Source organism: Oryza glaberrima, chromosome 12, assembly GCF_000147395.1.
Source record: "Oryza glaberrima chromosome 12, OglaRS2, whole genome shotgun sequence".
NCBI lineage: Eukaryota > Viridiplantae > Streptophyta > Magnoliopsida > Poales > Poaceae > Oryza > Oryza glaberrima.
Window position 1 is genome coordinate 13,493,078 of NC_068337.1, and position 21,865 is coordinate 13,514,942.

The window sequence follows — 21,865 nt, forward strand, 5'->3', positions numbered from 1 at the left end:
GGGATTCAGCTTGTAAAGGGGGCGGATCGGCCCATTAGGTTCGCGGGCCGACCCTAAAAATTTGGCACCAAACGTTCTAACAATGACACTGAAGTGGCAAGTATGGTTAAAACGATAAAGGATAAATTTGACAAATATTGGCTTAAGTCTTACAAATATCTGTGCATTCCTGTCATTTTTTACCCAAGATTCAAATTCAAGTTTGTGGAATTTCGGCTTGGGCAAACCTTTGGTGAAAATGCTAAAGAAAGGATTGACAAAGTTAAGAAGAGATTGAACATGTTGTTTAATGAGTACTTATATAAACTCAAGGATAGCAATGCTAACTCACTGCGCCAAGCTGAACATGTGATGGCTATATTAGAAAATGATCCTATGGCTGATTGGGTTCAACACATCACTAAACAAATAACTGAGCATGTTGATTCTGAATTGGATATGTACCTCAAATAGAATCCTATCCAACAATTTGGGAACAAATTTGACATCCTAAATTGGTGGAAGACTAATCGCTCAAAGTATCCAACTATCGCTAGCATAGCACGAGATGTGCTAGCATGGCCTACTTCGTCAGTTGCATCTGAGTCCGCATTCAGCATGGGATCTAGAGTGATCAGTGATTTCAAATGTAGCCTCACAATGGATTCAGTTGAGGCGCTCATCTGCCTCCAAGATTGGTTTTGAGCTTGTGCGGGTATGCACGACTACCCTCGTTCATTTACTTCTATTACTTATCTTTCTAAAACTAATTTATTTTTATTTTTTGATTGCTAGGTCCTAACATAAATGTGAGCTCAGTAAATGAAATCACCTACAATGATAATTTTGTGGTCAGTAAATTTACTTCTATTTATTTGTCTGGGATATTATTGGTTTAGGCAGTTAGCAGTAGATGCTCTGTTTCATACTGCTTCTGTAATTGAGTCACAAAGAATACATGCGGGAGTTACTTAACAAAGCTTCTGGTCATAATCAATTATCATCTTTAATTAACAGCTCATGCATGTACTATCAACTAACTATCTTTAATTTCCTGCATGAACCTATGGACCTATCATGTTTATTTGATCTGATGTGTGTTTAATTTCCTGCTGATGACATTATTTACAGAACCTGGACATAGAGGATTCAATGGACTGTGGAAGCTTATGAATGTCCAAATGAAGGATCTGGTCATTTGACTGCATATCCTGGAAGGTTGCACTTACTGCAAATTACTTCAATTTTCATACCGCTCAGTTAGCTTGCAGTATGCATCTATTATGCATGGTGATTTGTAGTAACTGAGAGTGCTGCGGCTTGATGTCTGAATTAATCTCTTAAAAAGGAATCTGGAAAAAATAAAGTCATATAATGGTCTATAAACATGTACTCAAAAGAATTTCAGCAAACAAAATTTATATGCCATAGTTTATGATTCATTTGCTTCATGATTTTCCGACCATGGTAGAAATATGCAGGCATATAGGCCGTGTTTAGTTACTTTTCAAAAAAAAAAATTGAAGTATACGGACACACATTTAAAGTATTAAATGTAGACTAATAACAAAATAAATTATAGGTTCCACTTGTAAACTGCGAGACGAATCTATTAAGCCTAATTAATTCGTTATTAGCAAATGTTTATTGTATCACCACATTGTCAAATCATGGCATAATTAGGCTCAAAAGATTCGTCTCGCAATTTACATGTAAACTGTGCAATTGGTTTTTTTCGTCCACATTTAATGCTCCATGCATGTGTCCAAATATTGGATGTGACGTAATTTTTGGAAGTTTAATGGGAACTAAACACAGCCATAATGTTCTGAATGAGCATCATGAATAGCTTCATGGACAATTTGGTTGTCTGGTGTAATTAATTTTACCTGCCTAACAAAATTTTTTTAGAGCTTAACTCTGTTAGTTTGCATAAATGCATTTATGATTTGAGTAGCAGTCCATAATATGAGTAGAGTAAATATTACCTTGGGAATCTTTCTTACAGGAATAGATGGATTGCTATGCATGTTTTTTCTGCGTTTGTTAATTTGATCTCTCTCTCTCTCTCTCTGTTTTTCTGCAGAAGCTGGACAAGTCAATGGAGTGAATGGACACTGTGCAAGCTTGGAAATGCATAGATGATATTTTCTAGCTTCGTTAATTTTTAGTCTGCCAGTTTGATCTAGAAGGTTGCATTTTGTTTGAACTTAATCTAATGCCCTGGATATTTCTGATGTTTAACGTCAAATATTTTGTGGATGATATTTGATCCTGAAAGGCTGAATTTTAGAGGCGTTAATTTGCTTTTTACAACAGAAATTTATGTAACTGGTAATTGCGTCTATGTGTTGTTGACTGTATTTATTCAAACTGCATTTTTAGTATTGTTGATTTGCTTTGGACAACAGAAATTTGAAATTTCTGTATATTCGATCTTGAAGACTATATTTTTATTGCTGTTGATGCTTTACACAACAGAAATTTTAGATGCAGTATATGTATGCATGTGCAAGGGGGTGCTGCTAATGCGCGGGTGATCGCCCGCACCCCCTCCCCCTATACGTCCCTTTCTCCCCCTTCCTCCTCCCTACTACAGTACACCACAAAATTGTTTTAAAAAAACAAAAGTTAGACAAATTTATGTAAAGAAATATTATATATAAAAAATCTGAATTCAAATTTAAAATTGAATCCGGTATGTAAACTTTTGACTTATAAACTTTGGATCTATAAACTTTAGATGTATAGAAATAATATATATAGAAAATATTTAATTCAAATTCAAATTTAAATCAGATATAATTCAAATTCAAATTTGAAACGGGTATATAAACTTTTGACTTATAAACTTTAGGTCTACAAACTTTAGATCTATAAACTTTAGGTCTATAAACTTTAGATGTATAGAAATACTATATATAAAAAAATATTTGAATTCAAATTCAAATTTGAATAAAAATATTTGAATTCAAATTCAAATTTAAATCAGATATAATTCAAATTTAAATTTGAAACGGGTATATAAACTTTTGACTTATAAACTTTAGATCTATAAACTTTAGGTCTATAAACTTTAGATGTATAGAAATACTATATATAAAAAATATTTGAATTCAAATTCAAATTTAAATCGGATATATAAACTTTTGGTCTCTAAACTTTAGATGTGTAAACTTGAGGTGTATAAACTTTAGGTGCATATAAAATAGGAAAGTAATGCGGTGCCAAAAAAGGAAACCAGGTGGAGGGAGGGAAGGCCGGAGGGGGGAGGGGGAACTGATCGCTCATACATCGCCAGAGCGATCGATCGCCAAAGAGGATTTCCGTGTGCAAGGCTGTGACCTCATTTCCCCATGGCGTTAGCCGCGCACTGCACAGGCGCCAGGTTCTGGTTCCACTAGGATTAGGTGTGGGCCAAGGCGTCAAAGCAAATGAGGCCAGAGGGTATTGGTGCCAGGTGGGCCCGATCCGCTCCACTTGTAGCCTGACATGGGATTATGATGTATCAGAAGAATATGGCACTATAGGCTTTTCATAAGACACATGCAATAGGGAATATCAACACGTGCTTTCGGTAGTGCACTACGAGAACGCCCGAAAGTCTAAAGAGATTAAGGTGGTGTACTATATGCTACTTGATTAGACAGAGGTATATGCATACTTGCACAAACATAGCACCGGCTTGATCACCCTGCTATACGGTCCCGTGCAGGCAAGTGCAGCCAGCCAGGCAAACCATCAAGCAGCAAGCATTGATCTCGGTCGCCAAATCTCAACTATGCTCTGCAGCTCCCCAGCATATCTTACACACATCATCCCAACAGTGCATCGCAAATTCCTGCGCACATATATATTTGAAAGCACTCTCGAGCAAACCACTAAGCAACTACACTAAGATGTGTTTGGATGAAGGGATATAGGTGGATAGGACATGACGGCCCATTTTTTATGGGCGTTTGGTTGCTGGGCAGGGATGGGATGAGGCGGCCCGGAGAGGAATATTCCCCCCAGATGCTGGATGGGGGGATTCGGCCGATTTGGCCGGATGCAGCCGCCCGGCGCCCGGGCGAGCGGGGCGAGCGACCAACATGGGTCGCGTCACCCCTCACCACGCGACATCGACGGCGACGCAAGCGAGGCAGCGCCCGGTGCGCGGCGGCGGCAGCGGGAAGAGGTGGAGGCGGCGGAAGCGGGATGAGGGGGCGGCGGCGGCGACGAGCCCGAAGGCGGCAGCAGCGGGAGGACGGGAGGAGACGACGGCGGCAGCGGCCAGTGCACCACGGCGACGACCGGTGGGGATGGAGACGACGACGACGACCGGATTTGGAGGAAACGGGGCGGCGGCCGGTGAGGAAGGAGATGGTGCGGCGGCCGGTGGGGAAGGAGACGGGGTGCTGGCCGGTGGGGAAGGAGACGACGGCGATGACCGGATTTGGAGGAGACGAGGCGGCTGCCGGCGAGAGGAATGGGTCGGCGGCCGGCGAGACGAGCGTGGCGGCGATTGGCGAGCGATGAGGCGGGGCGGCAAGAGGAGCGAGCCGACGAGCGGACCGGCGAGAGGAGCGACCGGATCTGGAGAAGGTGAGGCCGTGACCGGTGATAGGAGCGGGGCGGCGGCTGGCAAGAGGAGCGAGGCGGCGGTCAAGGCGGGCGGCGGCCGGCGAGAGGAGCGAGCCGACGAGAAGATTTGTGATTTTTTTTCTTTTTTCTGTTTTCTCCTTTTTCCCTTTTATTTCTTTGTGATTTTTTTACTTCTCTTTAGATTTTTTATTTTGTAGTAGATTGATAATGTTTGGGTTTGGTGAATTTGAAGGGGGTATACTCACCACCTCTAATGATGAGGTGATTGCAACCACTCATCCATCCTACTCCTCCTAACCAAACAAAAAAAATGGATCACCAAATCCATCTTCATCCTTACAACCAAACAAAAAACTGGATCGCCATATTCACTCTACCAAACAAAAAAAACTGGATCGCTATATCCAGTAAAATATGGATCGCCGTATCCCATCCAACCTTGACTGTGAACCAAACACACCCTAAGCTATTCTAAATAATTTGGTTTTCTCAAAGAGAACTAACTGATAGACTATGACACAAACACAACCCAATTTATATCCAGCAAATTTCAGTTCGGGTCACCTTTTATATATTACCGGTGTTTCCCTTTAACCAATGTTTGCATTTTGGACCGGGTAATCTTATGCACTTTGGATCACCCAACTCTCTTCTCAGATGATGAATGATTTCGAGTACATCGGCTCCAATTGATCAGTAAACTCCCACCATTTTATATAGACAATATATTTGATTTATGATAAGTTTGATATTGATGGTTAAAAGAGACAGTAAACTCCCGCTAATTTATATGTACAATATATTTGATATATGATGACTTTGATATAGATGAATAAAAGAGTTGAGTGTGGTCCAAAGTGACAGAAAGATGAGATTACCTAGTTCAAAGTGAAAACATTGGTAAAATAGCGATCCAAAGCAAAATATCGGTAATAAAAGGTGGCCTAAAGTGAAATTTAGTCATTTATATGTAAAGGAAAATGATTTGCTTCCAAGGACAAGGGAGCTCCCTGATCAGTGTATTTTTGATTCCAGATTTGCATAAATGGGATGGTGTATGGGCTAATCTATTACAAGTAGAAGCAAATTGAACTGGTCCAACGAATTATCGAACGCCTTGTCCCATTCCCCTTGTCTTTTCTAGCAGGACTAAGTCCACTTCACACCCCTCATCTTCGAGTAAAGCTTAAATTGTATCTCTAAACCAAAATACTGAAATACCGAAAAGCTTAACTTGCAAACCAGGTTAAATTAGATGCCATGGCAATATGGATGCTTGGTTTCACTGACGTGGCATCCTAGTCAGTAAGAAGAAAATAAAAAAAAACTTACGAGACCCATATATATATATAAGTGGCGCTTCACCTTGTTCCTTTACTTCTCCTCCCCTTTCTTCTCATCCCGTCAACCTCATGTACGCGTATTATGATTCTAATGTTTTACTACTTTTTCTGGAACGCAGTCCGGAATAAGCATTCCAGTCTATATAGATATCTTCGATGCTGTCATTTCGAAATGTCCAAACCGTGCTGCTATACATGTTAGATATTTATATACTTCAATTTATGAAATATAGTCTATATGAAATTTGTAACTGTTGATTTATTTGATTAAGGTTATTGGTTTAACCCTTCATAAAACACTTAGACAATAAAACCTGTGATTATGTGCTATACATATCATCAAACATTTAAGTTGCACTGCATCAACTCCCTCTTCATGCTACCTTCATCCTTGTGCCTCATGTACACGAATATATTTAAGTATATATATATATATATAGTAAATTTTTTCTTTTAGGTAGTATTTTCTTTTTATAAAACTTATTAAATTGATTGAAATTTATCATGGTGGGTCCACGTGAGCAGAGGGAGATAGGCAGATGTGCGTCAGCGGGTGCTCACGATGACACGATCACGTGTCATGGCTGGCACACAACAAGCTTGCCTATTAGCACTCCCGGCACAAAGCAGCCTATTCTGGTCTTCCCCTCCAGAATAGGCCAATCCCAAGTTAGCTAGCCCATCTATTCTCTCTCTGTTTTTATCCCAAGTATTTGTGGGGACGAAGGACGATACAATAGTGAATTATGGTGAAGTGTCATGGCATCGTACCCTGAATCAAGTGACAGCAGCTCTATGCTTTTCAGAAGCGCCAAGTTGTGGCCCAAACATTGGACTTTTCTCATTCAATAATTGAAAAAACTCTCTCAAAGTACGTAACGTATTCCAGAATTCACACTCTGTTAGGTCCTTCACAGTGCATACAGCTGGCTTGGTGCTATGGGGCGCCACGTGGGATTCTTGCTTGTGTGGAGGGAGGGCGCGCGCCCGTGGAGAGCGACTCGCTCCCGTCCTGAGCCACGCAGAACTTTCTCTCGCGAGGCGAGAAACAGAGACGCGACAAAACAGAGGCGTTTGCAATGTGGGAGGCGTGGCTTTGTGCCAACTTTTTGGCCAAAGGAGGTGGGGCCCATAGCTTCCACTGTGACCGGCCTTAGGAGCGGACAATGTGCTATGTTAGGCTGCAGCTATCCAAACATAGATAACAATATGCTATTAACCCGCTTCCTTTGCTTGCTTTCCAAATTATGACAGTAAAGCTTAACTTCTTTGGTTGCTACAGTTTAACAGTTATTTTGTCCTTTGTCATGTGGGTGCAGTACTTGTATTAGGTAGGCTTCTTGTATGATATTAGAGCACAGTGAGGAGGTATCATGAGTTTTCAAAAATTTTATAGCACCTAGCTACTAAGAGATACCAAATTTATAATAGAAAAAATGGTACATCATGGTGTCTCCTCAAGGAATATAAAATTGCTCGTAATATTAGGTAGGGAAGAATAGTGTGTGAATTAGGTAAGCTCCTTATATCAGGCCTAGTTACCTTAATTAAATTGTAATGAAAAGGAAAAAAAAATATGTCTGTGACTACCCATCCTTTCCCATTGAGGGATGGATATGAGCACACTCTCAGCCCCTAACCTCTGAATCTGACATTGAGCCCAAGAAATACTCTTGAAAATATTCCTTTTCCAATTTGCATTAAATCCTCTTCCTTTCACATAGAGTTTGCTTCCATCTGAAGTCATAACTCTACAGCTTTCCCGACTTTTTTTATAAAAAGGTTTTTCCAAAGAGATTTGAGAACTTGTAACAAATATTTGAACATATGAACCATCTCAATTAAAAAGAGGATGTCAGCCGATCTCATTTAGTTGAACAATTTCGACATAATTTTTTTTTCATTATGTAAAGAAAAGGCACATATGAGTGACAACCTTGTATGTGCTAGTTTTCTATTGAGAACAATAAGACATGAGGAATATGTATCACTTCCAATGAAAGCTCTAGACCCAGAACTTTCACTGGTCACGCCCCTCCATCACATCAACAACATGCCTCGAAGAAGGAGGCCGAGAATTACACACTGGTCAGCATCCTTCCCGACATCCTCCCTCCTTACTGGTTGCACCCTTCCGTCATGGGAGCTAGATCCCATGGTTGCCCATGCCTCAAAAGCATGAGACGAAGGAGACAACAGGACCTTGTAGCCAAGGTGCACTCAGGACAGATCTAGCAGTGAGGAGGGCCTAGGTTTGTAGGTCCATTTTTGAGGGCCTACTTCGTCGCCGCCATGCCTGTATAGAGAAGCTCTTTCCAACAGAGAGGAGGGGAGGGGAAAAAAGACGGGCAAAGTAGGAGAGGTGGATGAGAAAGACAAAGGCACGGAGAGAGAAGGGGAAGGCTCGGAGACTATTGATCAGAACGAATTGTTATCCATTAATTCCAATTCCACGGGATACTATTAAGTAGTTTTTCTAATTGTGCAATGGATGTATGGACGGCCTAAAGAATACTCAATATTTCTATCCATGATTAGTTTATCTAAACTAAAAGCCAGTTGAGGTTCTCTTAGTACTGTTGTTAACTACATATAACTACATAGATTTCTTTTTTCATTTATACATAGAGAACAAGTGAATGGCAACCGCTATGGATCAATGTTTGGCAAGAAACCTATTGAATTGTTGATGGCACATGGTCTGCTCCTAACCAGGTGTGGGGTTTCGTGCAATTATTGGAGTGACTGGAGAATGAATAAGGTTTTTCCACATGTCGAAGGGAAACGTGCAGCTGCTGTCCAAGAACGTGATGCTGCTCAAGTCTCCAAAGTTAGGTCAAGCTAGAACAGTACCAGTACCGTTCTGTACTCTTGGAATGTGAAGTGCAACAGTCTCAAGATGACCTGAACTCTCAGAGAAAGGACAATGGAGGGCCAATCAACATACTACATCCATCGCAAAAATATTTAAATCCTGACGATGAATCTAGACAAAACTGTTCAAATTCATAGTCGATCATGAGTTGATTTATTTTAAGATAGGGGGTGTAAGTTGAATGAATGCATGGTGCAATTGATACTTGGTGACTACAAGGTCCATTTGAACCTTAGTCAGATAAATATAAAGAGCATGTAAAATGAGAAAGCTATCAGCACATGATTAATTAAAATTTAATTATCTCACCAACATAATTGAAAAACGAATCTATTTGATATTTTAGAGCATCATTTATATATAATGTTTTTGAACCATACCATTTAGTAGTTTGAAAAGTGTATACGGAAATCGATGTAAAATCTATATCTTAATCAGAGAAGTTAATCAGAGAAGAACAGTCCTTAGGCCACATATTTCTCACACTTCACCTTTTTCTCGCCGCGTTATGTTATCTCAATCTCTGTCTTCATAATAAACCAAGTATTACCACTGTCTTCATTTCTCTACAATTCTTTTCTATATACTATCGTATGCTTCATATACAAAAAGTCATCATTGTGCTGTCTGTGGTGAAGAAAATGCTTATTGTGTAAAAATTATCACCACTACAAAACTCATCTTTTATCTAATGCCCCAAACCACAAATACACTGGATGTATTAAGAACCGGTACTAAAAACTCTTTAGTACCGGTTTAAAAGCCCTAGTCCCCAAAAATATCTTTAGTCCCAGTGTTACCAAAAACTCTTTAGTACCGGTGTTACCAACCGGTGTTAAAGATGTGTTCAGGGTTAGTTAAAAAATATGTGTGCAGTAAGTAGGATGATAATGCGCGTGAGGGTTAAGGTGAGAAATGTTGAGTTCGGATTCTACATCCTACATATTTTTTTTGACTTAGTACATATCTTTAGTATTGGTTCTTTTAACCGGTACTGAAAATCAAGATCTTTAGTCTCGATTGCTACAACTGGAATTATTAGGGGTTGAGAACCAGTACTAAAGATCATGTCTCTCCTAGTGCATGCATCGCAAAAGCTGTCTTTTCTTGTGTCACACACGATTTGCTATCTTTTCTTTTCACCGGTTTTATAGGAATATACACGTTTGAAAGAAATTGGTTGAAGTATACCACTGTCGCGAATGGGGTGCGAATTCACAGTGAGGTCATACGGTGAGTGTGTGGTTTTTGTAACGTGTTCATGATGTGTCATCGCGAGTTTGCGCGGGGAGCGCGCGACTTCAATAGATACATGTAGCAAGTTCGCATCCCTTTGGAGCAAACTCGCACAATTAATTAACTTGCGCTATTAGCAATTGGTCGTTATTTGTTTAATTAGTTTCATTAGCAATTCGATCCAAGCGAAATTTGGCACGACAGCGAGTTCACTTCCCGACCGATCGAGTGACTGTGAGCGCCATAGTGAGTTTGCAGGCTTACACTACGACTGTGCTATATGTTTTTATCAATTCTTTTTAAATGTGTATATTCAAATGTATATAATCATGTAAAACCGGTAAAAAATATATTTTCAATATTTTTGTGACTTCTATGTGTGAAAGACTGAGGGTGGTAGAATGAGAAGGCCGTAATTTAGCATCTTATACTTTGGTTTTTGCGCAATTAATTATTGTGGTAACATAACAAACTTGCCAATAATTTGTACCCATGCTGCCAGTCTTAGAAATCTCGGCAGATGCGCACGCTATATATAAATCTAAAACGGCAATTTTGCTCCATGCGGTCAAAACTTATTTTTCCATGCGGTTGGGCTACCATGTGCCCCAACATATATATGCAAGGAGATGAGGGGAGGCCATCAACGGCCATGGTTCACCGGAGATTGAATTCGACGATTAAAGGCCGAATCAAGAGGGGTAAATATGGGGGAATTGAGGAGGAGGAGGAGAGAGACCGATTTTTTATTCAATTCGGAGGGTAATCATCCGGGGAGGGAGGTCAGCGTGCCGGCGACGGTAGGGTTTGGCCGGGAGGGAGAAGAACGGTGGACTTGAGGTAGGGGACGCGCCTAGCACGTGGGCCCCATCTGAGCGCGCGAGGGTGTGCGGGAGGGGAAGGGGAGGGGGAGGGTGGCCGGTCAACTGGACCAGGACAGGCCGAGGGGGAGAGGGGAGAGATGGGCCGGCAGCTGGAGATGGCCCAAGAGGGAGGGAGAGAAAGAGGAGGAGGTGGGAGGACAAAATACAGACTTCGCTCATGGGCTGGGAAGAGGAGGACTTTGGGCCGAAAATGTTATGGCCCAAAGAGAAGGAGAGAATTATTTTATGTTTTTCATGTTAATATAAACTCTGACGATTTTGCTATATATTTGTCGACAAATTTTTCCCCAAAAATTTGACAGATGTAATTACAGTACAATTGTAGTGACTGTAACTATAGTGTAACTTGTATGTAACTTTTAAAAATCTCTCCGTAACATATTATTTCGGTAAAATGGAGGTCATGGGAACAAATTCCTTCATATATGTATGTGCTATGATTTGTTTTCTTCCTCACCAAAACATATCTTATAATAGATCTAACGATTCAAAATTATGTGAAACTTACATATAAGTTACACTGTAGTTACATGCAAGTTACTGTGTAATTACATATAAGTTGCAGTGTAATTACACTACGATTGTACTATAATTACATCTGTCAAATTTTTGGGAAAAAATTTGTCGACAAATGTATAGGCAGTCCCAACTCTGATATTGGTTGTTGTTGTATTAAAATTATTTTTGTTGCTCTGAAAATGCAAATAAAAATTAAGGGGCAAATTTAGAGCATGGAGAATTCAAGAAAAATACTCCAAGCCAGATTTCAATTCTTCTTGATGTATTTTACCTTTTAATAATTTATATTATTCCATTTAATTGGGATAAGTCCATTTTACACCGCCGAACTCTTTGCTTTGTCTAAAGTGCACCCCCAAACTCTAAAACCAGGTAAATGACGTTTAATTTACCCCTTCCATTCAAACCAGGGTGGTTTTTCATAAATTATGCTGACGCGGTGATCCAATCAGGCAAAAAAAATAAAAAAAATAATTGGTCCCACATGTCAGCTGCCACCTATCTCCTACCCAATAACTCTTTCTTTTCACTCTCTCCTCTCCTTCCGCAGCGAGATCGGTGCTGGCAGATCAAGTTCACCTTCGTCTCCCCCCTCAGTGCCGGCGAGCTCCCCCTCCCCCGTCGTTCCTCCCCACCTCCCGCCTCTCGAGTGCCAGCGAGCTCAAGCTCCCCTTCCCCGTTACCCTCTCCACGTCTCCCTGTCCCCCCTCTCTCTACCCACGTGAGACATTGGCAAAGAGCTCAATGAGCTAGGCAGCGGCGGTGGTCGCGAACACCGGTCGCGTCGACCCCATGCTCCGGTCACAGATCTGGGGGTGGCGCTAGGAGGAGCCGAGGTTGTCGACGTTTGATATCACGACTACGGTATTTTGCATAGTATGGGGATCGTTGGTATCAGGGTATATGTGAGATTGAGGTCAAAGAGATGGAGACAAGGATTTCTATACAGGTTCAGGCCCCTTATCTGACAGGTAATAGCCCTACTCCAGTTGGCCGAAACCGGTGTTGCTCTTATTTATCATAATCACACCAATACAATAAATTGGGATAACTTATCTAGCTGTCATCAACTTGGTGGCATGGATAACCAACTCGTAGTGGACGACATGGTAGTCTTCCTCCTCGAATCCGCACTCGGCGAAATCAGAGATAGCGCTAGATCCCTCTTGTTGGCATCCGCAGACACCATATTGGGTTTGTCTAGACTTATCTCTGATATCGATATCCAGCGGCTTATCTTGGCGTGTGTTGGCTTCTATTGATCTTTGTTGATCTGTATGTCTTGTGGCTTGTCCCCTCTCCTCCTCGGGAGGTTTGTATTTGTACCCATACATGCCCCCTTGTCCAAGTAGAACTAGAGAGACCAATATGGATACAATCCGAGTAGTCCTTATCGTTTCCATGTAGAACTCTATTTGTCCTTCCTTATCCATAACTCCTTCTATATACGAGGTTTGTTTCCGTATAAAACATGTTATGTGGTGGGCCTTGCCGAGCTTTGTCAATTAGTGTTAGGTATATAGTATCCATAATCCTGACAGTAGCCCCCGACTTCAATGCAAATGAACGAGTTCATGTCCTCGACTGAGGACTTTGGAATAACTATTGTCGTGCTCACCTGACCATTCTCTGTGAGATCAGAGATATCGCTATATTCCCCTTATCGACCTCTGCAGGCACTATATTGGGTTGGTCTAGGTCCCAATGTCAACCGAGAAGGTATGGAGTTTGCGACTAAGTCTCCTATCTTGCTATAATCGAGAATTTGGATTGAAGTCAAGAAATTCTATCTCGGCGGGTACAGCATCGCTTCATTCCATATTCCTTGTCGAGCTCCATCAACCGTTCTCGAGTAACCGAGTAGGCGTAGAGACTGCGACAAAGCCCTGAAATCTGACTCGACTGTTCTAATGTCTAACTTTCAGAAATTGATGTAGATGCTAAGAAGACCACCACATTGGGCAATGGCCAGGTGTATAGTTGTAGTCAACAAATCACAGATGTAGTGAGAGAATCACTACACCGCTGGTCGAAGACCAGTTATAGTCATAACTCGACCACTTGAAGTGGAGGTACGAGAGATTGCTACGACCTACTGGTTCGAGAACCAGGAGTAGGAGTCTCTCAACCGATTGAAATTGAGGTGCGAGGACCATTACGTTGCTGGTCGAAGACCAGTCGTAGTCGTACCTCGACCATTAGAAGTCGTGGTGCGAGGATCGCTACGTTTCTGGTCGAAGACCAGTCGTAGTTGTACCTCGACCATTAGAAGTCGTGGTGCGAGGATCGCTACGTTTCTGGTCGAAGACCAGTCGTAGTCGTACCTCGACCATTAGAAGTCATGGTGCGAGGATCACTACGTTGCTGGTCGAAGACCTGTCGTAGTCATAACTCGACCATTAGAAGTTGTGGTGCGAGGATCGCTACGTTGCTGGTCGAAGACCAGTCGTAGTCGTACCTTGGCCATTAGAAGTCGTGGTGCGATGATCGCTACATTGTTGGTTGAAGACCAGTCATACCTCGACCATTAGAAGTCGTGGTGCGATGATCGCTACATTGTTGGTTGAAGACCAGTCGTACCTCGACTATTAGAAGTCGTGGTGCGAGGATCGCTACGTTTCTGGTCGAAGACCAGACGTAGTCGTACCTCGACCATTAGAAGTCGTGGTGCGAGGATCGCTACGTTTCTGGTTGAAGACCAGACATAGTCGTACCTCGACCATTAGAAGTCATGGTGCGAGGATCGCTACGTTGCTGGTCGAAGACCTGTCGTAGTCGTAACTCGACCATTAGAAGTCGTGGTGCGAGGATCGCTACGTTGCTGGTCGAAGACCAGTCGTAGTCGTACCTCGGCCATTAGAAGTCGTGGTGCGATGATCGCTACGTTGTTGGTTGAAGATCAGTCGTACCTCGACCATTAGAAGTCGTGGTGCGATGATCTGCGATGATCGCTACATTGCTGGTCGAGGACCAGTCGTAGTCGTATCTCGACCATTTGAAGGGAATCCAGCGTAATAGATGGACGACATTCTCGTGACCTGCAAGAACTGCCTCCTGATGACGACGAAGACAATGAGGAATTATCGTAGTAGGAGGTTCGACTCCTGGACCTACTACCTCGTTTTCGGGCCCTCTAGAAGTCCGGGGATCTCAAGTTTCTTCGTCGTCGTGTGATGTCGTGATGTTGTTAACCTTGTCCGTTTTCTTCCTTATGTCATTAGTCCTAGACGATGTCGTCCTGGTGAAAACGAAGATCCAGTCAGTCTTGATTGTTGCTATTACGACGATGTTGATTGTCGCATTAGATGTCGATAGATTGCTGTAACTGACTGGTCAAGGACCAGGAATAGGTGTATCTCGATCACCTGAAGATGAATTTTTAGGTGCTGAGAGATTGCTACTATCTACTGGTCGAGGACCAGTTGTAGGTCTATCTCAATCACCTGAAGATGAATTTTTAGGTGGTGAGAGATCGCTATGATCTACTGGTCGAGGTCCAGGTGTAGGCGTATCTCGATCACCTAAAGATGAATTTTTGGATGATGAGAGATCACTACGATCTACTGGTCAAGAACCAGGTGATGGCGTATCTCGATCACCTATAGGCAACTGATAGGCATATGGAAACAAACCGTATTCGCGAAAGCATCTCATGTTATCCACGACTCCACTTATCAATATTTGCCGTACTCACTTGGTCGATCCCGGTGTAATACCGTAGAGACGTAGAGTCTTTGACAACAATATATGGAGTTCAATGGTCCACAAGTGAATTCAAATTGATAGACGGCGAGATGTCGCTACAATTGTCTGGTCGATAACTAGGAGTAGGCATCTCTTAATCACCTATAGGGGTGCTAGAGTTGGTTATTACATGTACATCTTATGTGGCCAGCATGACTCACATACCCAACTTATAACATATCCCGATGTATGTTCGCAATCATGTTTGGTGATCAAGCCGACAACGTTCACGAGGAATTATCTGTTAACAACCTTTTCTCAAATAGTCCAGCCGGAGCCGGCGCTATACATGAGATAAGTCGTCGGTCTTCGTTGGAAGGTTGGGTGCGACAACTCAGCAATTTTCGAGAACGTTCTCGATAATGGAGTGTACTCGACCACATCCTACTCAAGTGCTCTATTGTTCCTGAAAAATATTGTCAAGAAGACAAGATATATAGTAGAAAATATCGACTATGTACTCAAAAATTTGCATAAATCTTCTAGTATTATCAGGATATAACGAGTAGATTTAATATCAGACATTATGTAGACCGTAAACAAGCATGATTTATACATAAGAAAATAGAGTGAGCCCCCAGCATTAAACCGTAATCGGCCAAACATCGGAAACACTCGTGCAATAGATGTTGTATAAAAACATGCTCTAGGTAGACATAATAAATTACTGATATGACAATATTGTATTGATCTGAAGAATAGCTACGATAAACCTTTGTAGATACATGCCAGATGTATCTACGAAATTAGTAGATTAATTTGAAAACCAATCTACCAATTACCTTGTTGCGTACTTGTTTGACATCATATAATCTGACATCTGTAGGTACGCCGCTTATCTTGAGGCTTGGATGATCTCGATAGATCAAATTGTTGATGACGATGGTTCCGATCTCGTCAGAAGACACACTCCGGTCGGGTTAGATCTCCCCACAGCCGAAGTCGTCGAGTAGCTTGTTGTTAGAGAATCCATCTCTTATACCCATCTCGTCGAAACCTTGAAGCACCAAAATTCCCCTACCTGGCACGCCACTGTCAACGTTTGATATGACGACTACGATATTTTGCATAGTATGGGGATCGTTGGTACTAGGGTATATGCGAGATTGAGGTAAAAGAGATGGAGACAAGGATTTTTATACAGGTTCGGGCCTCTTATCTGACAGGTAATAGCCCTATTCCTTTTGGCTGAAGCCAGTGTTGCTCTTATGCATCACAATCGCACCAATACAATAATTGGGATAACTTATCTAGCTATCGTCAACTTGGCGGTATGGATAACCAACTCAAAGTGGACGACAGGGTAGTCCTCCTCCTCGAATCCGCACTCGGCGAAATCAGAGATAGCGCTAGATCCCTCTTGTTGACCTCCGCAGACACCATATTGGGTTTGTCTAGACTTATCTCTGATATCGATATCCAGCGGCTTATCTTGGCGTGTGTTGGCTTCTATTGATCTTTTTTGATCTGTATGTCTTGTGACTTATCCCCTCTCCTCCTAGGGAGGCTTGTATTTATACCCATACATGCCCCGTTGTCCAAGTAGAACTAGAGAGACCAATATGGATACAATCTGAGTAGTCCTTATCGTTTCCATGTTGAACTCTATTTGTCCTTCCTTATCCATAACTCCTTCTATATACGAGGTTTGTTTCCGTATAAAACATGTTATGTGGTGGGCCTTGCCGAGCTTAGTCGATTAGTGTTAGGTATATAGTATCCATAACCCTCACAGAGGTAGTTGGGCGGTCTTGGTGGTTGGAGATGGCCCGGATGCCGATGAGCTTGAGGTGGATAGGAAACGCAGGTGGCAACGAGCTCCACCCTCAACGACCTTAGCCCCGCCCACCTCGTCTGCCTTCGCCATCGGCTCTGCGCTGCATCGCCGCTACGGCAACCTTCTTCGACCTTGGGCATGGGGACGGGCTCTGTGTCGAGCTCAGCCAAAAGGGCGAGCAACCCTGTTTTCTCCAACCTCAGGCCGGCGGACAATGGATGGGTATGGAATCAGGCGAGGCGTGACCTTAGCGCTGCTGCCCTCGCAGCAGCTCCCCACCACCGTCGCCCTCGCATCTCCACACCGACGTGGCGAGGGTTGACGTGGCAGCTGACGTGTCAAAAACCACGGTAAAAACAGGCTTGGGGGGGTGTTAAGTGTTAGTATTAACAGTTCGAGGGTGTATTATATTCAGTTTTGTAGTTCGAGGGTGTATTTTGGACAAGCATAAGAGTTCGAGGGCGTAAAATAGACTTTTCCCTTTTTAGTTTGGGATGGATTTATCAGCGTGTGACATCCAACATATGTAGTGCTCCATGAATCCTCTAAGGATCAAATGAGATCAATGCACCTATGAACTACTCTCGAACATTTTATTATTCTTACAGTCCACATGGACACAACATATATTTGCTCAACCTATTTTTCCTGTCATTATCCGCAAAATTTAGGAATGCAGTGACCTCTTCCCCATACTCTAGTGTCGAACGGTGAATATAGTACATCCAACTTCAGTCCATTTGCAATCGATAATAAAAAAAAGTGTAAGACACAATACATAGTACACGTTAGAAAATAATAATTTTCACAGTTCTTTTTTACCTCCGATTTCCAGCAAAAAATCGCCCTCTTTCCTCTCCCATATGAAATGTGAATAGTGCACTGGGTTGGAATCAAAAGCAGTTGACAGTTGCCCGTTTGAGGTCACTGAACCACACCTCTGACAGGCCACAGCCAAAGGGCTTACCGATGACGGCATCCCGTAGAACCCGTCAAAAGTGACGGCCATCCGTGACTAGCACTTTGGCCCGTCACTGATCTGGCATATTGTCAATGCTATTTATGTCCTGGGGTACATACGTTATTCCTACTATTTTCATGAAATTTTCAGAGGCAAATTAAGTAGAACTGTCAATACATATATATGAAGCTACACCACACACTTATTTGATTGGTCTGATCACAATTTCACAACAAACAACCCAAGCAACACACACAGACTGCTCATGGAAGAATCAGCAACTTCTTCAAGGGTAGACTTCGATGATTGACCTGAATCCCATAATTGGCATAATCTTGTAGTCACTAAACCCAGCTTCAAGGAAAAGCTTCTTCCACTCTTGCTCATCTCTCTCGGCACCATTGATAAACATGATGTATGCATCATACAAGATCTGCACATCTCTATGCTTTTGGTCGGACGGCCCTGTCCCAACCACTATATCCATGATTATCACCTTTCCTCCCTTGTCTCTAGTTGGGATGGCTTTCTTACAGTTCCTCAGTATCTTGACACAGTCGTTATCACCCCAATCGTGCATAATCCACTAAATATATAATAAATTTATATCAGGAGAGACAGAAGGTAAATATATAACAGTCCCTCCATAACTATATATTATTCTGTATATATATGTATCTGTATGTACATCTAACCTTGTACTAATTGGACATTTCTAAAAGTCCCAATGTGAATTAAAGGTGTACTAGTGAATCACTTATCGGTGGAACCAAAGTATAATGACTTACAAAAAAAATAGGAGTCTGACATCAATTACAAAAATATAATTAGCATTGCACTGGTCTCAACCTTAATTTGCACCGAAAGTGACATTCAATTTTGAAGATAAATTTAGTGAATTTCAGTGGAGGCATATATATATACGAAATTCTTTTTTCTAAACAGTTGTATCTAATTTTCATTTTTGATCAGGCATATATTATTCTGATAATATATATGCTTGCCTTCGAATAGCTTTAATTTATGACCCATTTGTATTCGATTTTAAACAGATTTGATGGTAGGGATTTTCCATCTCAGCCATCAATTTTTATGTATGGACGCTCATGATTTTAATATATTAAGATGAAAATTTCTCAGATATTTTATGACAAGGGAATTTCTATCATTCTGAATCTTCTAGTATTTATTTGTGTGGTTTACGAAACCTCTAACCAGTACTCGCATAATTGTAGCATATATCTCTGTTGACTTTTGTACATAATGTTTGACCATTTATTTTATTTAAAAATTTACTACAAATATATAGCAGATAGCAAATATTTGGAGAATACCATCGTAAAGATGTATGAGTTGAAAAATACCATCATTTGTGAGAATGAAATGTGAGTCCCTGACCAACGTGTCAAGGACATATGCGATGATATTTTCCAACTTTGAAATCTTTACAATAATAGTATTCTCCAATACTACTATAAAATATATATGTCATGTTTAAAGTCCTCTGTACCTTCGATAGGTCATAGCAAAATAAATGATGATGTCTACGTAGGAGTAATATTTTTATAAATAAGCTGAATGATTGAACATTATATCCAAAATTCAACTGCTAATTATATTGAAAAAGCTTGGTAGGCAGTAATGTTTATAAAAAAAGCGCGTGACTTTAATTGCAATCGCCATCGACAATTTGTACGACACTGTCCATAGCAAAAGCACGTACCTTGGTAGACATATGCTACAGAAATACGGGAACAACAAAAATAAGGGGGTTTGCCATATTTTTCAACAAAACAAATCGCTTTAAACTTTAAATCACCAGCATTTATACTGTAATAAAACTATAAATTTTCTAATGCACAACATGTAATAGAATAGGATCGAAAGTGATTAATTAATTACGTCGAGTAGGAGCTAAACGAGAAAGAAACATATACAGAGATAGCAACTACACATAAAAAAATGACTGAAAATGTGTTAAATATGTGTGACGCCAAATTTTTAGAAAAAAACGGAACTGTACTTGAGAGAATTGCGAGACCAATTAATATACCTTGAGGAAGACAGCGTTTGCCGGTGGAACACTCTCAAACATGTCGCCGGCGATGAACTCGACACCGGTGCCACCGGGAGCCTCGGCGACGACGTGGGCGAGGTCCATCACGCTGCATTTCACCTCCGGGAACGCCCTGGCGATGGCCTGCGCCGCCGTGCCGTTCCCGCCGGCGACGTCGACCAGCGAGCTGATCCCCTGGAACACCTCGCCGTGCTCCCTGACCAGGATGTCCATCGTGAAGACGCTGTCCGACGCCATCCCGTCGTTGACGACCGTGTTGAACGCGGCGTCGTCATCGGCCATCTCCCACAAGCTCCGGCCATGGGTGTGCTTGAAGATGCACGGGCCAGGCAGCTCGCGCTGGAGCCAGTCGCTGATCCGGAGGAAGGGGGTGATGAAGTTCGGGTGGAGCAGCATGGACATCATGTGTCCCTGGTTCCCGGCGCCGATGAGGAGGCGGGACACCGGCGTGAGCGCGTAGACGGGCGCCTCGGCCTCCGCCTCGTCGGCGGCCGCGGCATCGCCGGGCGCCGGCTTCTGGACGGCGAAGACGCCGGATAGAGTGAGCACGCGCATGAGGCGACGCAGGCATGGAACCTTGGACGGGTGGAGCGTGACCCTGGTGACTATCTGGGACAGGGTGGCGGCGCCGCCGTGGTGGTGGATGGCGCCGGCGACGCCGAGGTCCATGGCGGCCTTGAGAGCCATGGACTTGACGACGGCGAAGGTGTTGCCGTAGAGCTCGCTCAGAGCGTCGAGCGAGCTGGTGGCATCAATGGCATGATGCCCATTGCTCTGAGCATCAAGCGCCATTGCTCTTAGCATTGGTCTTCCTTTTCCTTTGGAATGGGCTGATGGCACTACTGCAGTATAAGTAGAGGTCTAAAACGCACCACAACTCTTGAAAGTACTATTGGCGAGTCTCGAACGACTCCAGACTGTATGTGGTATAGAATAGATTGATAGATATGGTCCACTTTTATATATTTATTTATTATTGAAATAGAATCTAGATTATACACGAAATTCAATTGTACTTTTGACGATTAGCTTTCCGCATAACTGTTCATGAAAACCTGCTAGCTATATATTTTTAGCAGAACACGTACTACGTTTTAATTTTTGGACAGAGAACAGTCTAGAGATACCAAAATTCCAATAAAGAATCAGCATCTATCTATCTTCTATCTATTATATATTAAAAATCCATTAAACTTTCTACATACGCTCCTTAGCCGCCACGTGGCCCTCTATAAACACTCCTACGTCACCATGTGGCAGAAACACATCTAACCCTTAATTTTCATTTATATCGATGGGCCCGTTATTTTAGACCCTTGGATTAGATTAAAAAAAGTAATCCGCTCCTACTAATCATTTTCCGTACGTCTACGTCCGCGGGTATATATGTACGAGGATGTACAGTTGTACACAATAGAAACCTCCTTCCCAATCTAGCTACTGCACGTGTATGTACAAGACAACTTCTATGTGTTGGGACTTTTCTTTTTTATTTTTAACAATGTTTGTGCACGAGAAGTTTTGCAGCTCGTAGGATGAGGAAGAATAAATCTGATTATCTTAAACATAGTGCAATAGCACAATGTATAATCTGTACAGTAATTTGTACACCTCGAAAAGCATTAATCTATAATCAATAATCATAGCACAAAAACTGTAGTATTGTGCCCGTCAGCAATGTCATCACAGCTGATCAAAGGCGATACATGCATGTATGTCAAGAAAAATGAGAACGCACTGTTCACCGGATGAAAGCAGAAAAAATACATACATACTATACCTACGTATGTAAGTTTCATCGGGAAAAAAAATATTAATCCTTCTGTCATAATACAGAAAACGAGTTACTTATGAGCACATAATTAATTATGTATTAACTTAAAAAA

General features: G+C 42.0%; 1 protein-coding gene across 2 annotated transcripts in view; it reads right to left on the reverse strand.

Moving 5' to 3' along the window:
* The window catches only part of LOC127756533 (O-methyltransferase ZRP4-like), a 42,032-nt gene extending 21,215 nt beyond the window's left edge, over positions 1 to 20,817 (reverse strand). The window contains exons 1-2 of one of the 2 annotated variants that reach the window (XM_052281878.1): positions 19,956 to 20,816; positions 18,001 to 18,488 (exon numbers count right to left, since the gene is read on the reverse strand). In XM_052281878.1, coding sequence (XP_052137838.1) covers positions 18,189 to 18,488; positions 19,956 to 20,783 — 1,128 coding nt within the window. In that variant the 5' untranslated portion in view covers positions 20,784 to 20,816 and the 3' untranslated portion in view covers positions 18,001 to 18,188. Of the gene's footprint in view, positions 1 to 18,000; positions 18,489 to 19,955 lie in introns of those variants that run through there. The other variant, XM_052281879.1, reaches the window with a different exon arrangement.
* Between the last annotated feature and the right edge of the window lie 1,048 nt (positions 20,818 to 21,865).